This window comes from Ursus arctos, unplaced genomic scaffold, assembly GCF_023065955.2.
Source record: "Ursus arctos isolate Adak ecotype North America unplaced genomic scaffold, UrsArc2.0 scaffold_5, whole genome shotgun sequence".
NCBI lineage: Eukaryota > Metazoa > Chordata > Mammalia > Carnivora > Ursidae > Ursus > Ursus arctos.
In genome coordinates this window covers 20,269,001-20,289,773 of record NW_026623067.1, presented here as the reverse complement: position 1 = coordinate 20,289,773, position 20,773 = coordinate 20,269,001, and the positions used below count along the sequence as shown (strand labels likewise).

The 20,773-nt window shown below is 39.4% G+C and overlaps 1 protein-coding gene across 1 annotated transcript in view; it reads right to left on the bottom strand.

Moving 5' to 3' along the window:
• HSD17B4 (hydroxysteroid 17-beta dehydrogenase 4) overlaps positions 1-20,773 on the bottom strand; it is an 86,554-nt gene that overhangs the window by 37,336 nt on the left and 28,445 nt on the right. Inside the window, exons 9-14 of the mRNA XM_026507818.4 lie at positions 12,942-13,033; positions 9,909-9,933; positions 8,129-8,257; positions 5,774-5,877; positions 4,028-4,264; positions 1,206-1,257 (exon numbers count right to left, since the gene is read on the bottom strand). Of these exons, the coding sequence (XP_026363603.2) occupies positions 1,206-1,257; positions 4,028-4,264; positions 5,774-5,877; positions 8,129-8,257; positions 9,909-9,933; positions 12,942-13,033 (639 nt within the window). The remainder of the gene's footprint in view (positions 1-1,205; positions 1,258-4,027; positions 4,265-5,773; positions 5,878-8,128; positions 8,258-9,908; positions 9,934-12,941; positions 13,034-20,773) is intronic.

The following is a 20,773-nucleotide window of genomic DNA, read 5'->3' as shown; positions in this document are numbered from 1 at the left end:
ACATGCACGCACACAAAACCTCTGTGGTTGGGATCCAGAATCCGTATTTTATTTTAAATAACAAGTAGGGGCACCTGGGTGGCCCAGTCGGTTAAGTGTCCGACTCTTGATTTCAGCTCAGGTCTTGATCTTAGGGTCGTGAGATCGAGCCCCACGTCAGGCTCCACACTGGGCACGGAGCCTGCTTGAGACTCTCTCTCTCTTCCCCCCCCCCCGCAAAAAAATAAAAATAAAATGAAATAAAATAACAGGTAATATAATATAATGTAGTAACAGGCTGTTTCGGTATGTAGCCAGGTTAGAAAACTCATCTAAAACTGAAAACTCTGCCTTGCGCATGGCAGGTGACCAGCGAACACCTGATGAAGGCGGCCATCACACGCTGGGCACCGCCTCACAGAAAACGTAGGCTGTAGCACTGAAATAAAGCTATTCGGGTTAAGCAATGAGAATCTCATTAAATGTTTAGTGAAATAAAAGGATTTGGGGAAACATTATAGGAGGAGTCTAGCTACTTACTGACCTCTACATTATATAATGTGAAATGATAAACACTTTTTTTGTATTTTACTATCTTATATGGTCAGCATTTAATTAGACGACATGCTGACATTAGAGCAGTAAAACAAATCTGTCAAATTACAGTGGAAGAATGAGAAAAGCAGCTTAACTGAACAAATAATATATTACTGAGAAAAAGAAAATTCGTTATTTAGGCAGATGTGATTTTATTTACTTTTTTTTACTTTTAGGAAAGAAAGCAGGAAAAAGTTAATCACAAGAAATTCCGTCTGTATCTTTTAATGTGGTTTGCTTTATGAAAATCACTACCAACACAAATACCTGAGAAAGGAATCGAAAGCCATATTCATAGGAATCACAGCTGATTAAACACAAAGTTTAGAGCACACATACTTAGAAAAGACTCTCCTCAGTTGGTAATAACACATACATCAATGGAGATGAACCGTCAGTTATTTTGAAGTAGTTTATTAAATTAGACTGCTAAAGGACAAAGTTCAAAGTCATCCAAACAGCTACTCCTTCACATCAATCCACTCCAGTGGCTGACATGCACACCAATACCTTGCCACAGGATTTATCTAAGTCACTCTACGCCAGCTTAACACAATGACACAGTTTGGAAGGTTAGCCAGGAAATAAAATGAGGGTGTGATTAAGAAGTCAGTGCATCACAAACTCACCTGATCTGGGAAGTGGTTTATATAACTCCAAGTATTGCTCCCCGTGGAGAGCCTATGTCAGAGTAAACAAAATTTTATTAGCAGACTTTCCTGTCTCACAGGTTGTGCTGTGAATATCGCTAATCACAAGTGGTATTCCACCGTCCACATGCTCACATGACTACTTTCCCCAAACTATCTGTCTCAGTTTAGTTTCTACTTCTTAATCATATGATTCAAAATTAATCAGTCCCCCAATCTAAAGACTGTCAGATCTTTTGAAGCAGAAAAGGTATCTTTGTGTTCTTTCTTGACATTCATAACTCTTTGTTAGCTGCTAATTATGGATTGTTTGCCAATGCAAACACTAAACTAGGCTATATTTCCAGCACTTATCACTGTGCCCGGAACATACTGGGTATTTAATAAATACCTGTTGAATAAAAATGAACAAATTGGCCAGTGCGAGTAAAGTACTTTTAAATCGCACATACAAATGATTTGACTAAAACACAAAAGTAAACCTTACAACCACGTTCAAAATAAAAACTATAATGGTCAACATTTCCTTGGTGTAATATCTTATAAATTATGTCTATAGATATAGCCATAGATATATGTACATCTATAAGATATATCTTATAAATTACCTATTAGTAGATACCAAGGACACTGGGTAACTTGATAGCCACTTAACCTCAATGGATGGAAACAAGAATACACCAATATATGTGGGAAAATAATAAGACAGGAAAAACAAAACCTGACCCACATATTCAACTGAGCACACCCCACGGGCGTGGGATAGCTTTAATTCCATGTCTTCCTCCAAACCCAGAAGGGAGCAACTGGGACAAATGCAGGACGGCCACTGTATGACGTGGCCTGGAAGCTTGAAGCTGGGAAGGCAAGGCTTTCAATTCAAAATGGCCATTCTTGCCCGCAACAGATTTTGAACACCATTTATGATTGTTCCAACTCCTTCCAACTCTGAAGGAGTATTTTGCAGAATTTTGAAACATTTGCTTTGTTTGTACTTCAATTATCCAAACAGAACTGGATGCAGCAAAGACCGTGGGACAGGGACTAAAACAACAAATGACCTCGTACATATCTCTGGCCTCCCTCCCAAATTCATCAGATACTCAAATACAAGCAGTTTTCACAGATTCAGAGCAGCAACAGGCTAAGTGACCCTCTAGGAAATGGGTCCTCTAATTACTAAGAGAAGTGGGCTCATAGTTCTTTTTTTTTTTTTTTAAAGATTTTATTTATTTATTTGACAGAGATAGAGACAGCCAGCGAGAGAGGGAACACAAGCAGGGGGAGTGGGAGAGGAAGAAGCAGGCTCATAGCGGAGGAGCCTGATGTGGGGCTCGATCCCATAACGCCGGGATCACGCCCTGAGCCGAAGGCAGACGCTTAACCGCTGTGCCACCCAGGCGCCCCATCATAGTTCTATGATGCAAGACTTATCCCTGGGCTCAGTACAGGAAACCTCACTCCAGAAAAATGAAATCTACCCCACCTCAAAAGCTTTCTCACGGCTGTTCCACTCCTTTCTTCCAAAAACAACTGGTTCACTTTGCTTCTCAAATACCACATTCTCCTGATATTCCTCAGAGCTCATACCTCACCAGCCATTCCTTCTCAGTCTCTCTTGCTAATTCTTCCCCATGTCTTCACCCTCTCAACACTTGCAGGGTCCCTGAGCTCAGGTTCTTCTCTGCTTATACTCAGACATTACGGGTTTTCATCTAGTCTTGAGTCTTTACACATCACTGCAAGCCTAAGAACCCCAGGGAGACCTCTCCCCCGAACTCGAGACTCACAGATTCGATTCAACTGCCCATTTTACACCTCTACTTGAATGAGTAATAGAATCTCAAGTCTGTCCAAAACCGCCTCCTCATCATCCCCACCTTAACGTAACTGTATAGATCTATCTTACCATACACAATAGGTTGTATGTAGCTACTATACCTACTAAATATGTTATATATAATTAATTATAAATAATCTACAGAGACACAGATGCACATATATCATCCCAGCTACAAAAACCTTCATCCTTGACTCCTTTTTCCTCTCCCTCACAGCCAGTCTTCTGCTTAAATTACAGAAGAGACTCCTACCAGGCTTCTCTGCTTTGGCTGGGCTCCCATATAATCTACACAGTAGCAGAAATGAGCCTGTGAGTGAACACAGGCAGATCCTATCACTCCTCCGTTCAAAGCACTACAAATCGCCTCCCGTGTTAATCAGAGGGTAAGCCTGAAATCCTTCTAATGACTACAAGGCCCTCTTTCTGGCTCCTCCGACAGCTACACTGGCCCCCTTGCTGTTCCCAAAACAAGCCAAGCATGCAAACGCCTCACGGCCTTCCACGTTTGTTCTCTGTGCCTCAAATCCTCTTCCTAGATCATCACCTGGCTTGCTCCTTCACCGGTATCAGCAGGTAAGAATTATCGCCCCCCTTTTATAGACAAGGAAACTGAAGCTTAGTGAAGTACTTTACCCTTGGTCGAACAGCAAGTAAATGGCAGAGAGAGAATTAAGAACATTATGCCACGGTTGGGGGACTGGACCTAATTGCTGTTTTCTTCTTTTGGCTTGCCCTTTCAACTAACTCTCTTCTCTTCTATGCTTAAAGAGAAAAATCAAAGGACATGCCAAGTCTTTATTCCTGAATGTAGCGCCCCAATTTTATTAATACACATATGTGTGTACACACATACATGCACGCACGCACACACACACACACACACACACACACGAGATAGAGATCAATCTTATTTAAAGAAACCAAAAAAAGCAAAATAAAGGTTTCTTATTACACATACCTTTCCGAAGTCGACTGAAAGCCCAGGAACCTGTGGTAAGTCTCCACCTGTTATAGGTTTCTGAGCTATAATAACTCCAAAGGTAGGCAAACAGGAGAAATCGGTGCTCCCTTCATATATGAATTTCATGTCTTTCGGTTCCTTGACCGATGCCCCCACGCCAAGGGCATACATAATAGTTTGCAGTTCCGTATAAGCAGAAGAAAAGGAAGGAAGTTCATGGCCAATAATTTCAGCCTATGAGAGAGGTGTAAAAATTATTTTTTCACTGATATTTTTGTCTAATACTTAACATTTTAACTTTTTCAAAACTATTAACTGATTGCATACCTATTTTGCTTTCAAAGAGATCTGAACGGAATGCCATGTCGGTGAAATTCATGGCATCTCTTAACTGCTTCATTATATTTTATTTTAACAGAAAACAATCAGAAAATGTGTAGAAAAGGACTTCATTTACAGATAAGTGCTTTTTTATTGTTTGCTTCTTACTAACAGTATGTATCATTTTCAAATTTCCTCTATCTGATGGTGAGAAGCCCTATTAATTCGGCAACTATTAGCAATTCAAAAATAAGAAAAAAATAATAATTATTATGAATTTGTCATAAACAGGGATAGTGAATTGCCCTATAAGCGCTACTGTATAAGATTCACTGTAAAGAGATGACCAAACCATGCATAATGCTTGTAAATGAGACTGCCTCACAATGGTTTTAGTTAAATTGTGATTTTACCTTACATTTCTTGCTAGGAATGTCCCTGACTCATTGATATTGTATTTTTCTACTTAGTTATGATACGTCTAGCTAACGTGTGAAGTATATATCAGGTTAAAAAAGAAGAATGTCCAACTGTCAATCACGTTCATTGAAATAGGAGTCGGCAAACGAGGGCTGAGTGCTGAGAATGGGTTTTACGTTTTTAAGGAGGGGTTAAAATAAGAAAAACAGGAAGAATATGTGACAGAAACAGTATGTGGTCCATAAAGCCTGAAAACATTTATTATCTGGCCCTCTCCCAAAAAAGTTTGCCAACCCCTATTCTAAAGTAAAATCATATTTATAACCCAATCATAGTCTCAGGGTTAAAATTAGATTGTTAACTTTATCACTATGTCTGCCCCGAGTCACAAAGCTCCAAAATCAAATGCATCAAATGATTTATTTCTTACTATTTATGCACTACAATTTTTTGTTGAAAGGCTACATATGGGAGACAGTCAATCAGCAAACTTCACACGAGCTATAACCACAGTTCTGTTAGAATTTCTGACATAAGGGGAGGCTCTTTCTTTGCAGCCATGTTGAAATAGTTCCAAAATACAAGCTATCAATGCTTTCCCGGGGCGGGGGGGGGAGGCTCCAAAGAGGCACTTAAATAGATATCCTTTTCCAAAAAGCTAGAAAAACAGTAACTAAAGTAGGCTTATCAACAATAGTATCAAAAAAGGTGGGGGGGGAGACACTTGTCTAATTATATTAAAGAAGTAAAAGTAAAAATAAATAAACAAATAATAATAAAAAAGAAGTAAAAGTTACACAAGGCTACATCTTAGCCTTATGTTCATTCAAATTCTGTAACTATTCAGTACTTATTTTATGAAAAGTTTTGTCATCACTTATCTTTCCTATTTAACAATAAATTAGTAGCTTGGAAAATAATATTTTTTGTATGAAAGAAAAGAGAAAGAAAAAGAAAAGAGAGACTCTTCAGAAAAAGAATAGGCTTCTCTCCCCCACTTACAAAGGCCGATGGAGCTGCTGATGCTGCATGACTCGTACTATTCGTCGAAATGCCTCCCTCTGAATCTATTTTACTTAGAACTCCAATTATGCTGCCAATTGATTCTAAAAAATTAATAATAACAATGATGGTTTTGTTAAAGATGTGACTAAGAAAAGCTACGACATGCTCGATAATCTCTCCTATAACACTGGGCAAGCCTGCCACAGAACTGAATACGAGAGGTCAAGCTATTACAGGAAAACATCGTCAAAGACTTTGAAACAGACCAAGGGTCACTGGGGGTTTTCAATGGAGAACAAGGCACTGTCCAGCATACTCTTCCTGGATTATGATTCTAAGGAGGTTCTGGCTTTGCAACATCTCTGACGGATTTTACAACTCCGTAGACCGGGACCCTTGATCAGAGACATGCAATTTTTGGTGAAGGACAAGCTCATTCCCCTTCTCTCGCCACCACCACCCCTCCTTCAGGATGGAACAATGCCAAGATTACCCCTGAGCCCCCCATGTCTCAAGTGATAGCTCTGAAGACAGTACAAAAAATTCTTCCAGGGAAAACCTTCATTATGACCAGAAATTCCAGACAGGGTTCAGAAGCTGCTGCTTTGGGGTCAAAAAGGTTAATAAAGGAGATTAATGGGGCATTCACACATGCTGTAAGATTCCAAAGCCTCTGGGACCTTTCCAATAAACCTTAGCACCATGGGCCTCCTTCTGAACTCAGACAAAAACTCTAAGCAAACCACAGAATGCGATGTGATCAGGGACAGCCACCGTTCCCGGTGACACTAGTGAAGAGGCTTCGGGCCACTGAATCCTCCCCTCCCCGCCCCACACAGACTGTGGCCGGAGGGAGTACTTGTAACTGAGAGTCACCTTGCTCTGGGCTGCAAAGTATGGCACCCAGACCCAGGCAGCCCGAGTTAACTCGGCTCAGGCGCTGAGCAAGCTTGGGCCGCTCACTGCATTTGTCTGGGGCTTAGTTGGGTCACTTGTAAGATGACAACAGTTCTACAGAAATTCTGGGATTTTTCTTCTAACTGTACTTCAAATACAGGTATTCTTTTCATTTATAATTACATGATTCCTTTAGTTAGCTTTTTCTTTATAATGCTTTTAAGGCAATAAATTGGAACTTGGACATGAGAGGAAAGTTTTTAATATACTTCTTCCTGTTTTCCCTTTCATTCATTTTCATCAATGGGTGACTGCTATTCACAGGCTAAATTTATCTCCAACATCAAAATACGGAATACAGCAAATGCTACCATTAACAACACAACAATCATGTTATCATCTGATTGAGAAAGAGCACGATGAAAATGTCAGTGAGCGTACCAGCAGGCAGGGAGGTGTCATTAAGGAGGGAAAAAAAAACCCAGAATAGTCCGTTTTTCAGATATATTCTCCTACCAAACACTGAATACAAAATTACTAAAAGAAAAAAAGAAAACAATGTGTCTGTGAAATAACCCTGAATCATTATCTTTCCCAGAAAAGTCCTTTAAACATCATATACTATATGCACATGTGAGTTATACTAGAAAAAAATGTGACTTTTACCAGGCGCCCACTGCTGTGGCAGACCACAGACAACTCAATAACTCATGCTGCGAGCATTTACTGAATCCTTTCTGAATTCGGCACCAAATACAAAAGCAGAGTGTACAAGACACGGTCTCTGCCTCCGAAGGAACATATTGTGCAGCTAAGAAACCACATACTTAGGAAACCAAAGCAGCTCTGATGAGATGCTACGTGGTCACAGTTGAGCTGAGAAAGAGATCAACGTAGCCCGAAATATCTGGGACTGGTTTGGTGAACATCCGGGCTTGAGCTTAGGTTTCTAAAGAAGCACTAGAGTTAGCAGAGGTGATGAAGGGAGGAAGGGGCACTTGAGAAGGGCGGAGAAACAGCGGCAAAGACCAAGCGCTGAAACAAAGCAAAATCTACTCACTAGACAGAAAAGAGCTACGCCTAAAGAAAATTGGCCTAATGGGACTTAGAACTTTTAGGGCAATAGAGAAAAATCCAGTGAGGTGAGGAGTATATGGCTATGTAACAGAAGACTCTGGAAGGAGCCGGCAGACAGGGAGTAGACTTGAGGAGCACAAAGGGTGCACACCTTTTACCATCCCTCACCAGGACACCCACCAAAAAAAATAAGATTACAAGAAACCAGGAAAACTGCCAGGCGGGTTGACATACATACCTTAAATCTGAAGAGTTCTAATAGCTACCAGAACAGAAAATGTGCTCTAGTCAAAGCAGAAGACAATTCCGTAAGAGCAGAGAGCAGAAGTTCTGCTGCCTCTGGCTCCCCAGCCAGGAGTGAACAGCTCGGGACTCTACCTTGAATTCTCAGGGGCTTGCTGGCATTCTCGAAGTCACAGATCTTCTGCCAGTTGGCCTTCACGGCCTCGGGAGTCATGGGCTGATTCTTCTGTCTCACAATGGCTCCAAGGGCCCGCTCCCAGCGTACTGGTCACAGAAACGAAAGGAAGACACTGAGCACAGAGTTTAAGAGGGACACAGAAAGCAAAATTCATCTGAGCCCCTTGATTTTTCTTTAACTTTAAGAGACAGGGAATTCAGGGGGAAAAAATAGATTCGAACATTTGAAGAGTTTTACTACAAGCCTTTAAATGTATTTTCCTTGAAATAACAAACCCATTAGGGTAATGTGAATTAAAAAATATATATAAATATTTAAAGCTGAAGGGAAAAACCCTCCCCTCTGCCGATGCCAGACACTACTAAAGGTAGAATGTAAGGCTGAATCAGAAAAATTTAAATTATATATAACCACACCAAAAGACTGACTTCATGACCACAGATCACTCAGATAATATACTTCAAGATAACAGAATAGAGCTATGTTTAAACAGCAAAGTGAGGACAGGTGGTGATAATAGGTCAAAGACTCCAGATAAGCAAATCAGTACAGCACATGGCCCCAAATAATTCCCCTGTTGCCCCACTTTGCTCTTGCTCCTTTTCCACAGGAAGTCAACTAAAATAGGGCAGATGCACAAAAATCATTATCGCTATAAAAGTTCTATGAACAGAATTTTTAATCCCGTTTTCTTTTCAAAAACCCCAGGGAATAAAATAGGCACGAGTAACCTTATTTAAACATAATGGTCAGACTTTGACGATTACTAAACTGAAGAGCTGTTTCAGGGAATGACAGAAAAGCCTGCTTCTCGAGCTTCCCTATTGAGAAAGTCCCAGAAAAAGTTTTTATTTCAACAACTGATTTTTTTTCTTAAATGGATATCCTGAGACACTTACATTGAGTAATACTTGAGTAGTATGAGTTACTTTAATAACTGAAGACAATGGTCATTAATAATGAAAATACTGATATTCTGTGTTGTAACGATACCCTCCAATAATGACCACCTTTTAAATAACTCAGTTAATTTTGATACCAGCAGCCAACTGAAAACTTGATTTGGGATACTGGAATTCTCACAATTTTTTTTTAAATGTCATGAAGCAATGATCCAATTTGGAGCACACAAGATTTGAGAGCTGGAGAGAATGAGGGGTTGAAGCCCAACGAGCTTCCTACTGGACCGAGGTGGAATAACTTCCAGACATCAGCTGCAATTTGTCTCAGCAAGTTGTCCGCTGTGATTCCTCACTGTCACCTCCTGCCACCTCATGGCCCCAAGGAAAGAAAGAATTCAAGAGAGAACTGGAGAACTTCCCCGTTGTGCCACCTAGCACCAGGCTCTTCCCAACTTTTCCAAGCAGCCCTCTCTCCCACTCACTTCTCTGCAGAAAGAGCGAGAACGATAATGTGGGACGCCAGACATGCGGGAGGACAAACACCAATATAAAAAGAGATTGTGCTGTCAGAAGGAACAGACAAGTCCTGAATAAGGGCTGCAGACAGAAACAACAACGACGACAACTCGATGGTTTCTTGAGGACGCCGAAGAACTGCAGAACAGCTTCCACATTTTGGAATACCTGCTGGCAGAACCATGTGTGAGTGTGAATATGCATGCACGAGCTCTGAGAGGGAGACATCCGGCAAGATCTTCACGCAGCTCCAACTGGATGTGTGGGGTTAAAAATACACAAACAACGTACAGCACGCAAAATACTGAAGGAGACTTACGTTTTCCAATCCATCCTCCTCCAACCTACCAAAAAGAAGAAAAAACAGTTATACCATCTCAAGTGAATCAGGCAGCAGAGAATTTGTTACATTGGGGAAACAGGCATCTACCTCTCTAAGAGTATGAGAGAGCTAGACCACAACGGATGAAAAGAAGGCAGCTCTACAAAAGCCCACGGGCCCCCAGGACTGTGCGGTGTTCACCGTACCAGAGTAGAAATACAAAGCAGCACAAGGCAGTAGAAATGCGTACGGTGGAAAAGCATGACTGATGTCAGAAACCAAGGCTGCGTACTAATTCTTCTACTTAGAGTTGTGCGACCCTCATCAAATTATTTGAATTCCCTAAATCCAGATTCCCCCTTACGTAAAATAATGAGACTACTCTTCATGGGATAACCATAAAGGTGAAACAATACAAAACAGTAAAGCTGCCCAGCACAACACAGGCATGAAAGAACATCCCTCTAGAAAATTCTAGTGAACAAAAAAGTAAAAAGGGAAGAAAAATAAAAGTAGGACTTGACTTAATGATAAACTACATAGAGTCATTTTAATAAAACATCTTTATAGAGAAAAGGCAAATGACCAAATATATTAACTGCTACACAGAAAGATCAGTTTTTTTTCTAGAGTCATGCAATGGAATCCCCAGAACAGAATGTCTGATTAAAAAAAAAAAAAAAAAAAGATCTTGTTGTCAATCTTCAAGCACAACTACAGTGTGCTGGAATTTCTCATGAGAATTTCATATGAACAGGACAATAGAAAATGTATCAGCAGACAGAACACATCTTAGGGCTCTAGGTCAAGTATGGCTTTTTATCACCCTTTGCCTCTATATGAATATGCCCACAACTTTCACAACAGACCCATCAGCCCTGATGCTGTCAGAGGAGACACATCAACAGTGGTTTTGGTAACACACAAGAGAGAGATCATAGTTCATCATATTTTGGGAATGAAGCAACAAGCTGTAAGCTCCTCCTGGGCACTAGAAGCAGGAGCTCCAACTAAACCAAAGAATCTCTATCCTACACTCTAGATATGTCTCCAAACATCGCAAACATTAAGTGGCAAAATTTATTTTCAAGGCCTCAGTCGGAATATTACAGATGTTTCTTACTATATTTTACCAATCACACACACCAAGTGTTCCTCACTAAAAATGTTCACAACATAGTTAAAGAACAACCACAAATAAAACTGCAACTACAAAATGCCCCTGTTGTCTTCGCAGGTTTGGCTGTGTGTATGAAATGCAGATCTAAGAAAAAAGACTGTTCAGATAAGATGCTCATCTAATAAAAGCCTGGAAGGATGCAAAAAAATACTAATAGTAGTTACTGCTAGATACGGGTAATGCTGACGATTTCTACTTCCTTCTCTACACCTTCCAGTATATTTTAAATTTTTTACAAAGGCATGTATGATTTTTGTCCACAGAATTAATAACAAATGTAACTGTAAAACATAAAAAGTTTAAAAAATTCCTTCATGACGTAAAAGACAGGTAGACCAAATTCTGAGCCCCAGATGGCTTAGTATTATTAAATTTCCGAAGGTCTTATAAGGTTCTTTCCACCTCTAATTTTCCACAATTCACATTCAATGGCCGTGATGAAGGAAGTGGAGGCACACTTCTCTGCTTAGACATGAGCAGACTGTTTTTTAACAGCTTTTTATTCAAATGCATCAGATTAATATAGCATTTGCTTCAAACTAAGCCAGGTTACTTTGCTACCAAGATATATTTTTGGATTTCCTAGTATTCTTCATAGAAGAGGTTCATTATTACCACAGAGAATCAAATAAAGGTTGGGGGCGGGCATCTAAAATATAACAGTTCTAGGAAAAAAAGATCACACCCAAATGAGGAATCAAAGATGTATAAATTGGCATAAAGAGATCTAAAAGGACTTTGAAGAGTGAAAACTGGATCTCACTGGACGTGTGCTTTTTATTTTTACAATAAACATTTAAAGCTCTGCAACATGGAAAAACAGAAATGCTTACTTTTTAAGTTAGAATAATAAGTTATGTTTACTGATCTGTCCCACCCAGATTAAATTTCTGCCATAGTGATATAATAGTTATAATTGAAGTGTGACCGGTTTTTCTGTTTTGTTTTTAAAGATTTTATTTATTTATTTGACACAGAGAGAGCACAAGCAGGGGGAGCAGCAGAGGGAGACAGAGAAGCAGACTCCCTGCTGAGCAGGGAGCCTGACCCAGGGCTCGATCCCAGGACCCTGGGATCATGACCTGAGCCAAAGGCAGACGCTTAGCAACTGAGCCACCCAGACGTCCCTGAAGTGTGACTGTTATGTACTAGAGCCAATGCCAAGATTTTAAAAATACAACTTCAGGGCACCTGAGTGGCTCAGTCGGCTAAGTGTCTGACTCTTGGTTTCAGCCCAGGTCGTGATCTCTGGGTCGTGGGATCACACCCTGTGCTGGGTTCCACACTCAGTGCGGCGTCTGCTTCAAATCCTCTCTCCCTCTCCCTCTCCCACGTGCACTATCTCTCTCTCTAAATAAATAAATAAATCTTCCAAAACATTAAAATTTGATTTCTAGTTGTCACCACAAAAGCCCAAGAAAACTGACGCTCAGGGACGTTAATTTGTACAATCTACCAGTGAGCCAGCGATTATCAAAACAAAGAATTCAAAACTTGGCCTCACTGACTCTAAACCTACACTCTGACCTCTCACATCCAAGCTCCCAAACCAAATAAAACTTTCCCCATTTGAGAAAACACATCAAACCAGCCACGTTTTCATTTGGTGAGAATATTAGAAAGGAAGAAATAAGGAAAAAGAGAATGTATGAAGTTGCCATTACTTCTTCTAAAAAGGAAATGCGTCAATACGTGTTCCTTAGCTAACCATAATAAAAAATACGCAAGTGATATCAACTCATACAGAGGCATACAAATGTGAGCAACTGGAAAATATTAATGTTTAGGTCATTTTTTACGTATAATGACACAAGTATTGCTTTGAGAGAAAGCAGGAAAGGGTGGGATACCTCAAACAAGCTACCATTTTCCTCACAGCTCTCATGGCAAAGCCAAAGGACCAGGGGGGCCACGTAATCTGGCTTCAGAGCTTCCACGAGATCTGAAAGAAAGACCAAAAAAAGACTTTAAACAAGAATGTCTACAGACTTAATCAATGATTTTGCTTTCTGAAAATTCCTTCCTTATAAATTATAAATAACATTAAATAAGTAAGAACGAAATTAGATCTATATAATCAGTCAGCCTAATATTCAAAGCTTCTGGAAGAAGCATCCCATTTGTTGCATCCCAATGGAGACATTCCAGAAGCTCCCCAAGCTTCTAACTTAGAAGGTAACGGACACACTTTTCCAAGAACGGTAACATACTATTCAGGTGAAGACAAGTTAGAGGCTTCTAGGCAGTAACTAGTGAGCAAAACTCGATTTAACATGAGGACCCAAAGTACCATTCATTCCCAAAACTACTTCACTCTCCCAGCAATTTAGCCAGAAGCCAGGTAACTACACAATAGCATTGACAGTTCTAATGGTGGTAACATAATGACATGAAATGCAACCATTACTGATGAGTAACAAAGTGTAAGAAGTATTTTCCCCCTGCATACTCTTCTATGAGCAACTTAACAGAGTAGAAAGGAACTGGCCATACCCTGGGAGATATTGTGGGTTTGGTTCCAGACCACCACAATAAAGCAAATATCCCAACGAAGCTAGGCAAGTAAATTTTTTGGTTCTCCACTGCATATAAAAGTTATGTTTATGCTATCCTTTAGTCAGTTAAAGTGTGTACACATCTTAATTTTAAAATACTTAAATTTAAAATACTTTAGTGCTAAAAAAAATACGAACCATCATCTGAGCTTTCAGTGAGTTGCAGTGTTTTACTAGAAGATGGTCTTGCCTCCATGTGGACGGCTGCTGACCGATCAGGGTGGTGTTTGCTGAAGGCTGGGGTGGCTGTGGCAGTTTCTTAAAATAAGACAATGAAGTCCGCCTCATCAACTGACTCGTCCTTTTACAAACAATTTCTCTGTAACATGCGATGCTGTTTGATAGCATTTTACTCACACTAGGACTTCTTTCAAAATTGGACTCAATCCTTTCAAACCCTGCCGCTGCTCTGTCAACTAAGTGTAGGTCATGTTCTAAATCCTGTGTTGTCATTTCAATGACCTTCAGGCCATCTTCCGCAGGAGAACATTCCATCTCAAGAAACCACTTTCTCTGCTCATCCATAAGAAACAACTGATCCATTCAAGTTTTATCGTGAGATGGTAGCAGTTCAGTCCCATCTTCAGGCTCCACCTCTAATTCTAGTTCTCTTGTTGTTTCCACCACATCTGTAGTAACTTCTTCCACAGAACTCTAGAACCCCCCAAAGTCATCCATGATAGCTGGAATCAACTTCCTCCTAACTCCTTCGAACGTTGGTATTTTAACCTCCTCCCACAAATCACAAATGTTCTTAATGGCATCTAGATGATGAATCCTTTCCAGAAGGTTTTGAATTCATTTTTCCCAGATCCATTAGAGGAATCACCATCTATGGCAGCTACAGCCTGTGAGATGTATTTCTTAAATAATAAGACTTGAAAGTTGAAATGACTCTTTGATCCATGGGCTGCAGAATGGATGACGCCGGCGGGCCTGAAAACAACATTAATCTCCTGTTTCTCCACCACAGCTACTGGGTGAGCAGCTGCATTATTACTGAGCAGTAATATCTGAAAGGGATCTTTTCTTTCGAGTACTGGGTCTCAAAACAGTGGGCTTCAAATATTCAATATGAAATTTCTTGAATATTAAAATATTCAATAAACCATGCTGTAAACACATGTGCTGTCATCAAGGCTTTGTTGTTCCATATATAGACCCCAGGCAGTGTAGATTTTGCATAATTCTTCGGGGACCTGGGATCTTCAGAATGGTAAATGAGCACTGGCTTCAGTGGAAAGTCACCAGCTGCATTAGCCCCTGACAGTCTTCGAAGTCAGGCACAGACTTTTCCTCTCTAGCTATGAAGATCCTAGAGGGCATCTTCTACCAATAAAAGGCTGTCATGTCTGCATGAAAAATGTTTTGTTTACTGTAGCTACCTTCATGAATTATCTTACTAGACCTTCTGGATAATTTGCTGCAGCTTCTGTAACAGCACTTAGTGCTTCACCTTGCACTCTGATGATACGGAGATGGCTTCTTTCCTTAAACCTCATGAACCAACGTCTGCTAGCTTCAAACTTTTCTTCTGCAGCTCCCCACCACACTCAGTCTTCACAGAATTGAAGAGTTAGGGCCTTGCTCTGGATTAGGCTTCGGCTTAAGGGGCTGGTTTGATCTTCTGGACAGACCACTAAAACTTTCTCTGTATCAGCAATAAGGCTGTTTTGCAGGGCACCTGAATGGCTCAGTCGGTTAGGCGTCTGACTCTTGACTTCAGCTCAGGTCATCATGGTCTTGGGGCTGTGAGATTAAGCCCTGCTTCGGGCTCCACACTGAGTGATGAGCCTGCTTGAGATTCTCTCTCTATGCCCCTCCCCCACCCCAGTCACACCCCATCTCTCTAAATAAGTAAATAAATAAATAAATAAATACAAATACAAACAAAGCTGTTTTGCTTTCTTATCATTTGTGTGTTGGCTGGAGCAGCGTTTTTATTTTTTTTTTAAGATTTTATTTATTTATTTGACAGAGAGAGACAGCCAGAGAGAGAGGGAACACAAGCAGGGGGAGTGGGAGAGGAAGAAGCAGGCTCCCAGCGGAGGAGCCCGATGTGGGGCTCGATCCCAGCAACCTGGGATCACGCCCTGAGCCAAAGGCAGGCGCTTAACGACTGAGCCACCCAGGCGCCCCTGGAGCAGCACTTTTAATTTCCTTCAGAACTTTTCCTTTATCTTCACAACTTGGCTAACTGTTGGCACAAGAGTTTTTGGCCTATCTTGGCATTTGACATGGCTTCCTCACTAAACTTAATCATGTCTAGTTTGGTTTAAAGTGAGAGACACGTGACCTTCCTTTCACTTGAGCACGTACTGGTCATTGTAGGGTTATTAAGTGGTTTAATTTCAGGGAACAGGGAGGTCCGAGGAAAGGGAGACAGATGGAGGAACAAGTGGTTGGCGGAGCAGTCAGAACACAGGCAATATTTATTGAGTTCTCCATCTTCTATGGGTGTCTTCTATGTGACACCCCAAAACATTTACAATAGCAACATCAAAGATCACTGATCATAGATCACTGTAATAAATACAGCAACAATAAAAAAAAGTCGGAAATACTGCAAGATGACCAAAATGTGACACAGAGACATGAAGTGAGCCAATACTGTTGGAAAAATGGTGCTAACAGACTTGCTCGATGCAGGGTTACCACAAACCTTCAAGGTGCAAAAACTGTAATTTCTGTGAAGTACATCAAAGCAAAGCATAATAAAATGAGGTACGCCTACTCTACACAGCAGCAGGAAGACCTGGATTCTACCGCTAGCCCTGCCATGTAGGTAACATAGGACTTGAGGCACATCACTCAACTCCCCCAGACCTGAATCTTCACCAGGAAGATGCTAGTTAAAATGCTTTCCCTGCCTATTCCACCTAGCTGTTCCAAGGCTCAAGTGAGATACGATTTGTTAATATACTTTATAAAGAATCAAATAAATGCACATTTTAATTGTGAAATGACAAAACAAAATTTTAGGTTAATATGCTAAAGTAACAAAGATGACGTTTACAGTCCCTGTAAATTAAAGAGCAGCTCCAAAAACTTCACTTTATAGCCTCTAAAATAACTCTCAAGTATGAAAAGAAATCCAGCAGCACGCTTTTCTACATTCCCTATTATACAAAGGTAGACTCCAACCACCTCAAATTACATGATAAAGCAAATTCTTAACTACATAACATTCATCTCAATATATACCATTCCTCTCATTTCTTTTATGTATCAATTATCAAAATTGAATGTTAGAGGACATCTGTATAAAATTCACATGGTTGAGGTGAGTAACTGTATATTGAATGCAACCACAACAAAAAAAACACATCTATGAAAACCAACTGAGCGTATTTTACCTTAGGTGAGAAAAAAGAAGAAAAGAACAAAAGCCACATAGCAAAAATACTTCTGCCTTAACATCTTATTTCACATATTATCACTAACAACGTAAGTAAATATTTCGCTTTCCAGTTCTCCAAACATATCTCAAATTTTCTAGTTAGCTCAGATCTTATTAAACTCAATTTTATAACCCAAAACCAAGGCTTACGGGGATAAGTGAAATTCCTGAGAACTATCATAGCTAATACATACAAAGTTCTGTGAAATCAGAATTAAACCTTAAGATTCATTACATAATTGTTTTTTCCACAATACTAGATGACAGAATTTCTAGCACTCCAGTAAGCCAGACACTCTGAAAAACCCTTCTGATGCCAAAAATTAGATTTCTGGGGGTGCCTGGGTGGCTCAGTCGTTAAGCGTCTGCCTTCAGCTCAGGGCGTGATCCTGGCGTTACGGGATCGAGCCCCACATCAGGCTCCTCTGCTGGGAGCCTGCTTCTTCCTCTCCCACTCCCCCTGCTTGTGTTCCCTCTCTCACTGGCTATCTCTCTCTCTGTCAAATAAATAAATAAAATCTTTAAAAAAAAAAAAAGAATGAAAATGAAATAAATACATTTAAGATAAACAAAACTGAGAGAATGTACAAAAAAACTGGGAATAAAGGAACTTCCAAAGGACATTCTAAGGAGATGGAAAATGACTCAAAAGAGATGGTAAAAGATATAAAAAATGTTAAACATATGTAAATCCAAACAAATGTTTTCCATATAAAATAATAAACATGACAGGGGCACCTGAGTGGCTCAGTTGGTTAAGTGTCTGCAATCGGCTCAGGTCATGATGTCAGGGTCCTGAAATCAAGCCCCACATGGGGCTCCCTACTCAGCCGAGAGTCTGCTCCTCCCTCTCCCTCTGCCCCTCCCCCACCTTGGGCACACGCTCTCTCTCTTTCTACTAAATGAATAAAATCTTTAAAGAATAACTATGATAATATCTAATTTATAAGAGTTTAAAGAAGAAAACTATTATAATGGACATAAGTCATAAGGTGGATGACTAGGTTTAAAATGTTCTTGAATCCTTATATTATTCAGAACAAGAGTTACACCACCATTTAAGGTAACAATAAAAAGAAAAGAAATATACATCCAGTAATCTGTTGCACATCAGCCTTAGCAATATTTTTATGGATATGTCTCCTCAGGAAAGGGAAACAAATGCAAAAATAAACTATTAGAACTACTCCAAAATAAACAACAACAAAGGAAACCATGAACAAAACAAAAAGGCAATCTACTGGATGAGAGAAGATATGTACTTCACATCCAATAAGGGGTTAATATCCAAAATATATAAAGGAATTATACAACTCAATACCAAAAAAACCACAAATAATCAGATTAAAAATGGGCAGAGGACCTGAAAAGACATTTTTCCAAGGAAGACATACAGATAGCCAATAGACACATGAAAAGATCTGCAACATTACTATCATCAGGGAAATGCAAATCAAAACACAATGAGATATCACCTCAGGCCAGTCAGAAATGGCTAGTATCAAAAAGACAAGAAATAACAAGTGATGGCAAGGATGTGGAGAAAAAGGAATCCCTGTGCACTGCTGGTGGGAATGCAAAATGGTGCAGCCACTGTGGAAAACAGTATGGAGGTTCCTCAAAAAATTAAAAATAGAAATGCTACACAATCCAGTAATTCCACTACTGGGTATTTACCCAAAGAAAACAAAAACACTAATTCAAAATATATATGCATCCCTATGCTTATTGAAGTGTTATTTACAACAGCCCAGATATGGAAGCCACCTAAGTGTCCATCAATAAATGAATGGTTAAAGAATAAGTGGTGTATATCTACAACGGAATATTACTCAGCCACAAAAAAAGAATGAGATCCTGCCATTTCTGACAACATGGAAAGACTTAGAACGCAGAATGTATTATGCTAAGTGAAATAAGTCAGACAGAGAAAGACAAGTACCATACGATTTTACTCAAATGTAGAATCTAAAAACCCAACCAACCAACCAACAAGAACCAGAAACAGACTCATAAATAACAGAAAACAAACTGGTCAGTGCCAGAGGGGAAAAGAGTGGGGAGATGGGCAAAATAGGTGGAGGATAAAAAGGTACAAACTTCCAGTTATAAAATGTACAGAAATGTTGAATCACTATGTCATTCACTTGAAACTATTAGAACAGTATATGTCAACTATACTTAAGTAATAAATTTTTTAAAGAAATAGAGTATGTGCATTTTCATAGAAAAGAACAAATAAATGAAATTTTAAAATAATCTCTAGTAATCAAAAAAGAAATAACAGATGTGCAGAAAAAATATTAACAAACATCACAACACAAAATGGCAGAAAAAATTCAAATTTATCAATGGTACAATAAATGTAAGTAAACTACATTCATCAGTTAAAAAAGACACTGTCAGATTTGATTTTTTATATTGCCCAGATAGGCGGTTCACAAAAGAAATGTCTATAAGAGAAAGATATAAGAAGACTGAAAGTAAAAATTAAAAATTAAAAAGAAAATAACAAGAAAATACCTACCCACAAAAAAACACCTATTTTGATATTAGACAAAAAAGACTTAAAAAAAAATTCGGAATAGTAGAGAGCATAAGACAATAATAAACAAGTCAGTTAACAAGAAAGATTTAATAATTCTAAACACATGAACAATCCTAAAATAGCTTCAAAAATTACAAGTCAAAAACTGACAGACATACAGTAAGAAACTAGTAATCATTTATATATTATTTCCAAAGCATGGAATTCAATACATCTTTCTTGATAATTGAAAAGTTGAGCTTAAAAAAAAAATCCAACAAACATAAAGAATATTTCACAAATACAATTACCAGGCTTGCTATACTATAAAGAGCTCTGCTACTATCACCTAGAAGATGGTCTTTTTCTCAAGAAAACAATGAACATTCATAAAAATTGATGATGTATTAGCCTATTAAGGTTATTCCAAGAAATTTCAAATAACCACCATCACAAGGACCACATTTTCAGGCTACAAAGCTATTAAGTTTAAAACCAATAACAAAAATCTTAAATCCCAATTTATTTGAATATTAAAAGTATGTTGCCACATATGTGGGAAAAAATATTGGCAAAACATATGCCTACGTAATAGCGGAGTAAGAATTCCCACATATTAATAAGAAAAAGACAGTAATTCAATAGCAAAATAGCCCAAAAACCTTGTCCTAGCACTTCACAGAAGAACACGACTGGCTGGTGAGCAGGCATATTAATAAAAGCATGAGGCCATTGGTAATCAGGGAAATGGAAATTAGTAACACAAAGAGATACCATTTTATATTCACTAGAGTGGCATATATTGACAATGCCAGTATCTGGACAAGACTAGGGTGTAGGAAAAGGGCTAACTCAACGGGCCTGAGTTGCTCATACTCTGCAGACTCCCAAGAAAGGTGGGTCTTCAGGACTGGCCCTTGGCCAGTTCCTAAGATAAGCTCTGAACTTTCTAACTAATAAGAGTATGCCTGAATCTTTGGGCCATGCTCTACTAGTGTGATCAGACAGTTCGTACGTACCAACACTGTGATTCAGGAGGAAGCCTGTATTTGCTCCAAGGCGCTGGAGTCTGAGTGGCCGAGGTCAGTCACACAGGGGCTGCGTGCTTATGCGACTGACCTCCCATAAAAAGCCTGAACACCAATGCTCAGGCGAACTTCCCTGGTTGGCAACATTTACACATTCTTCAGAAACATCGCT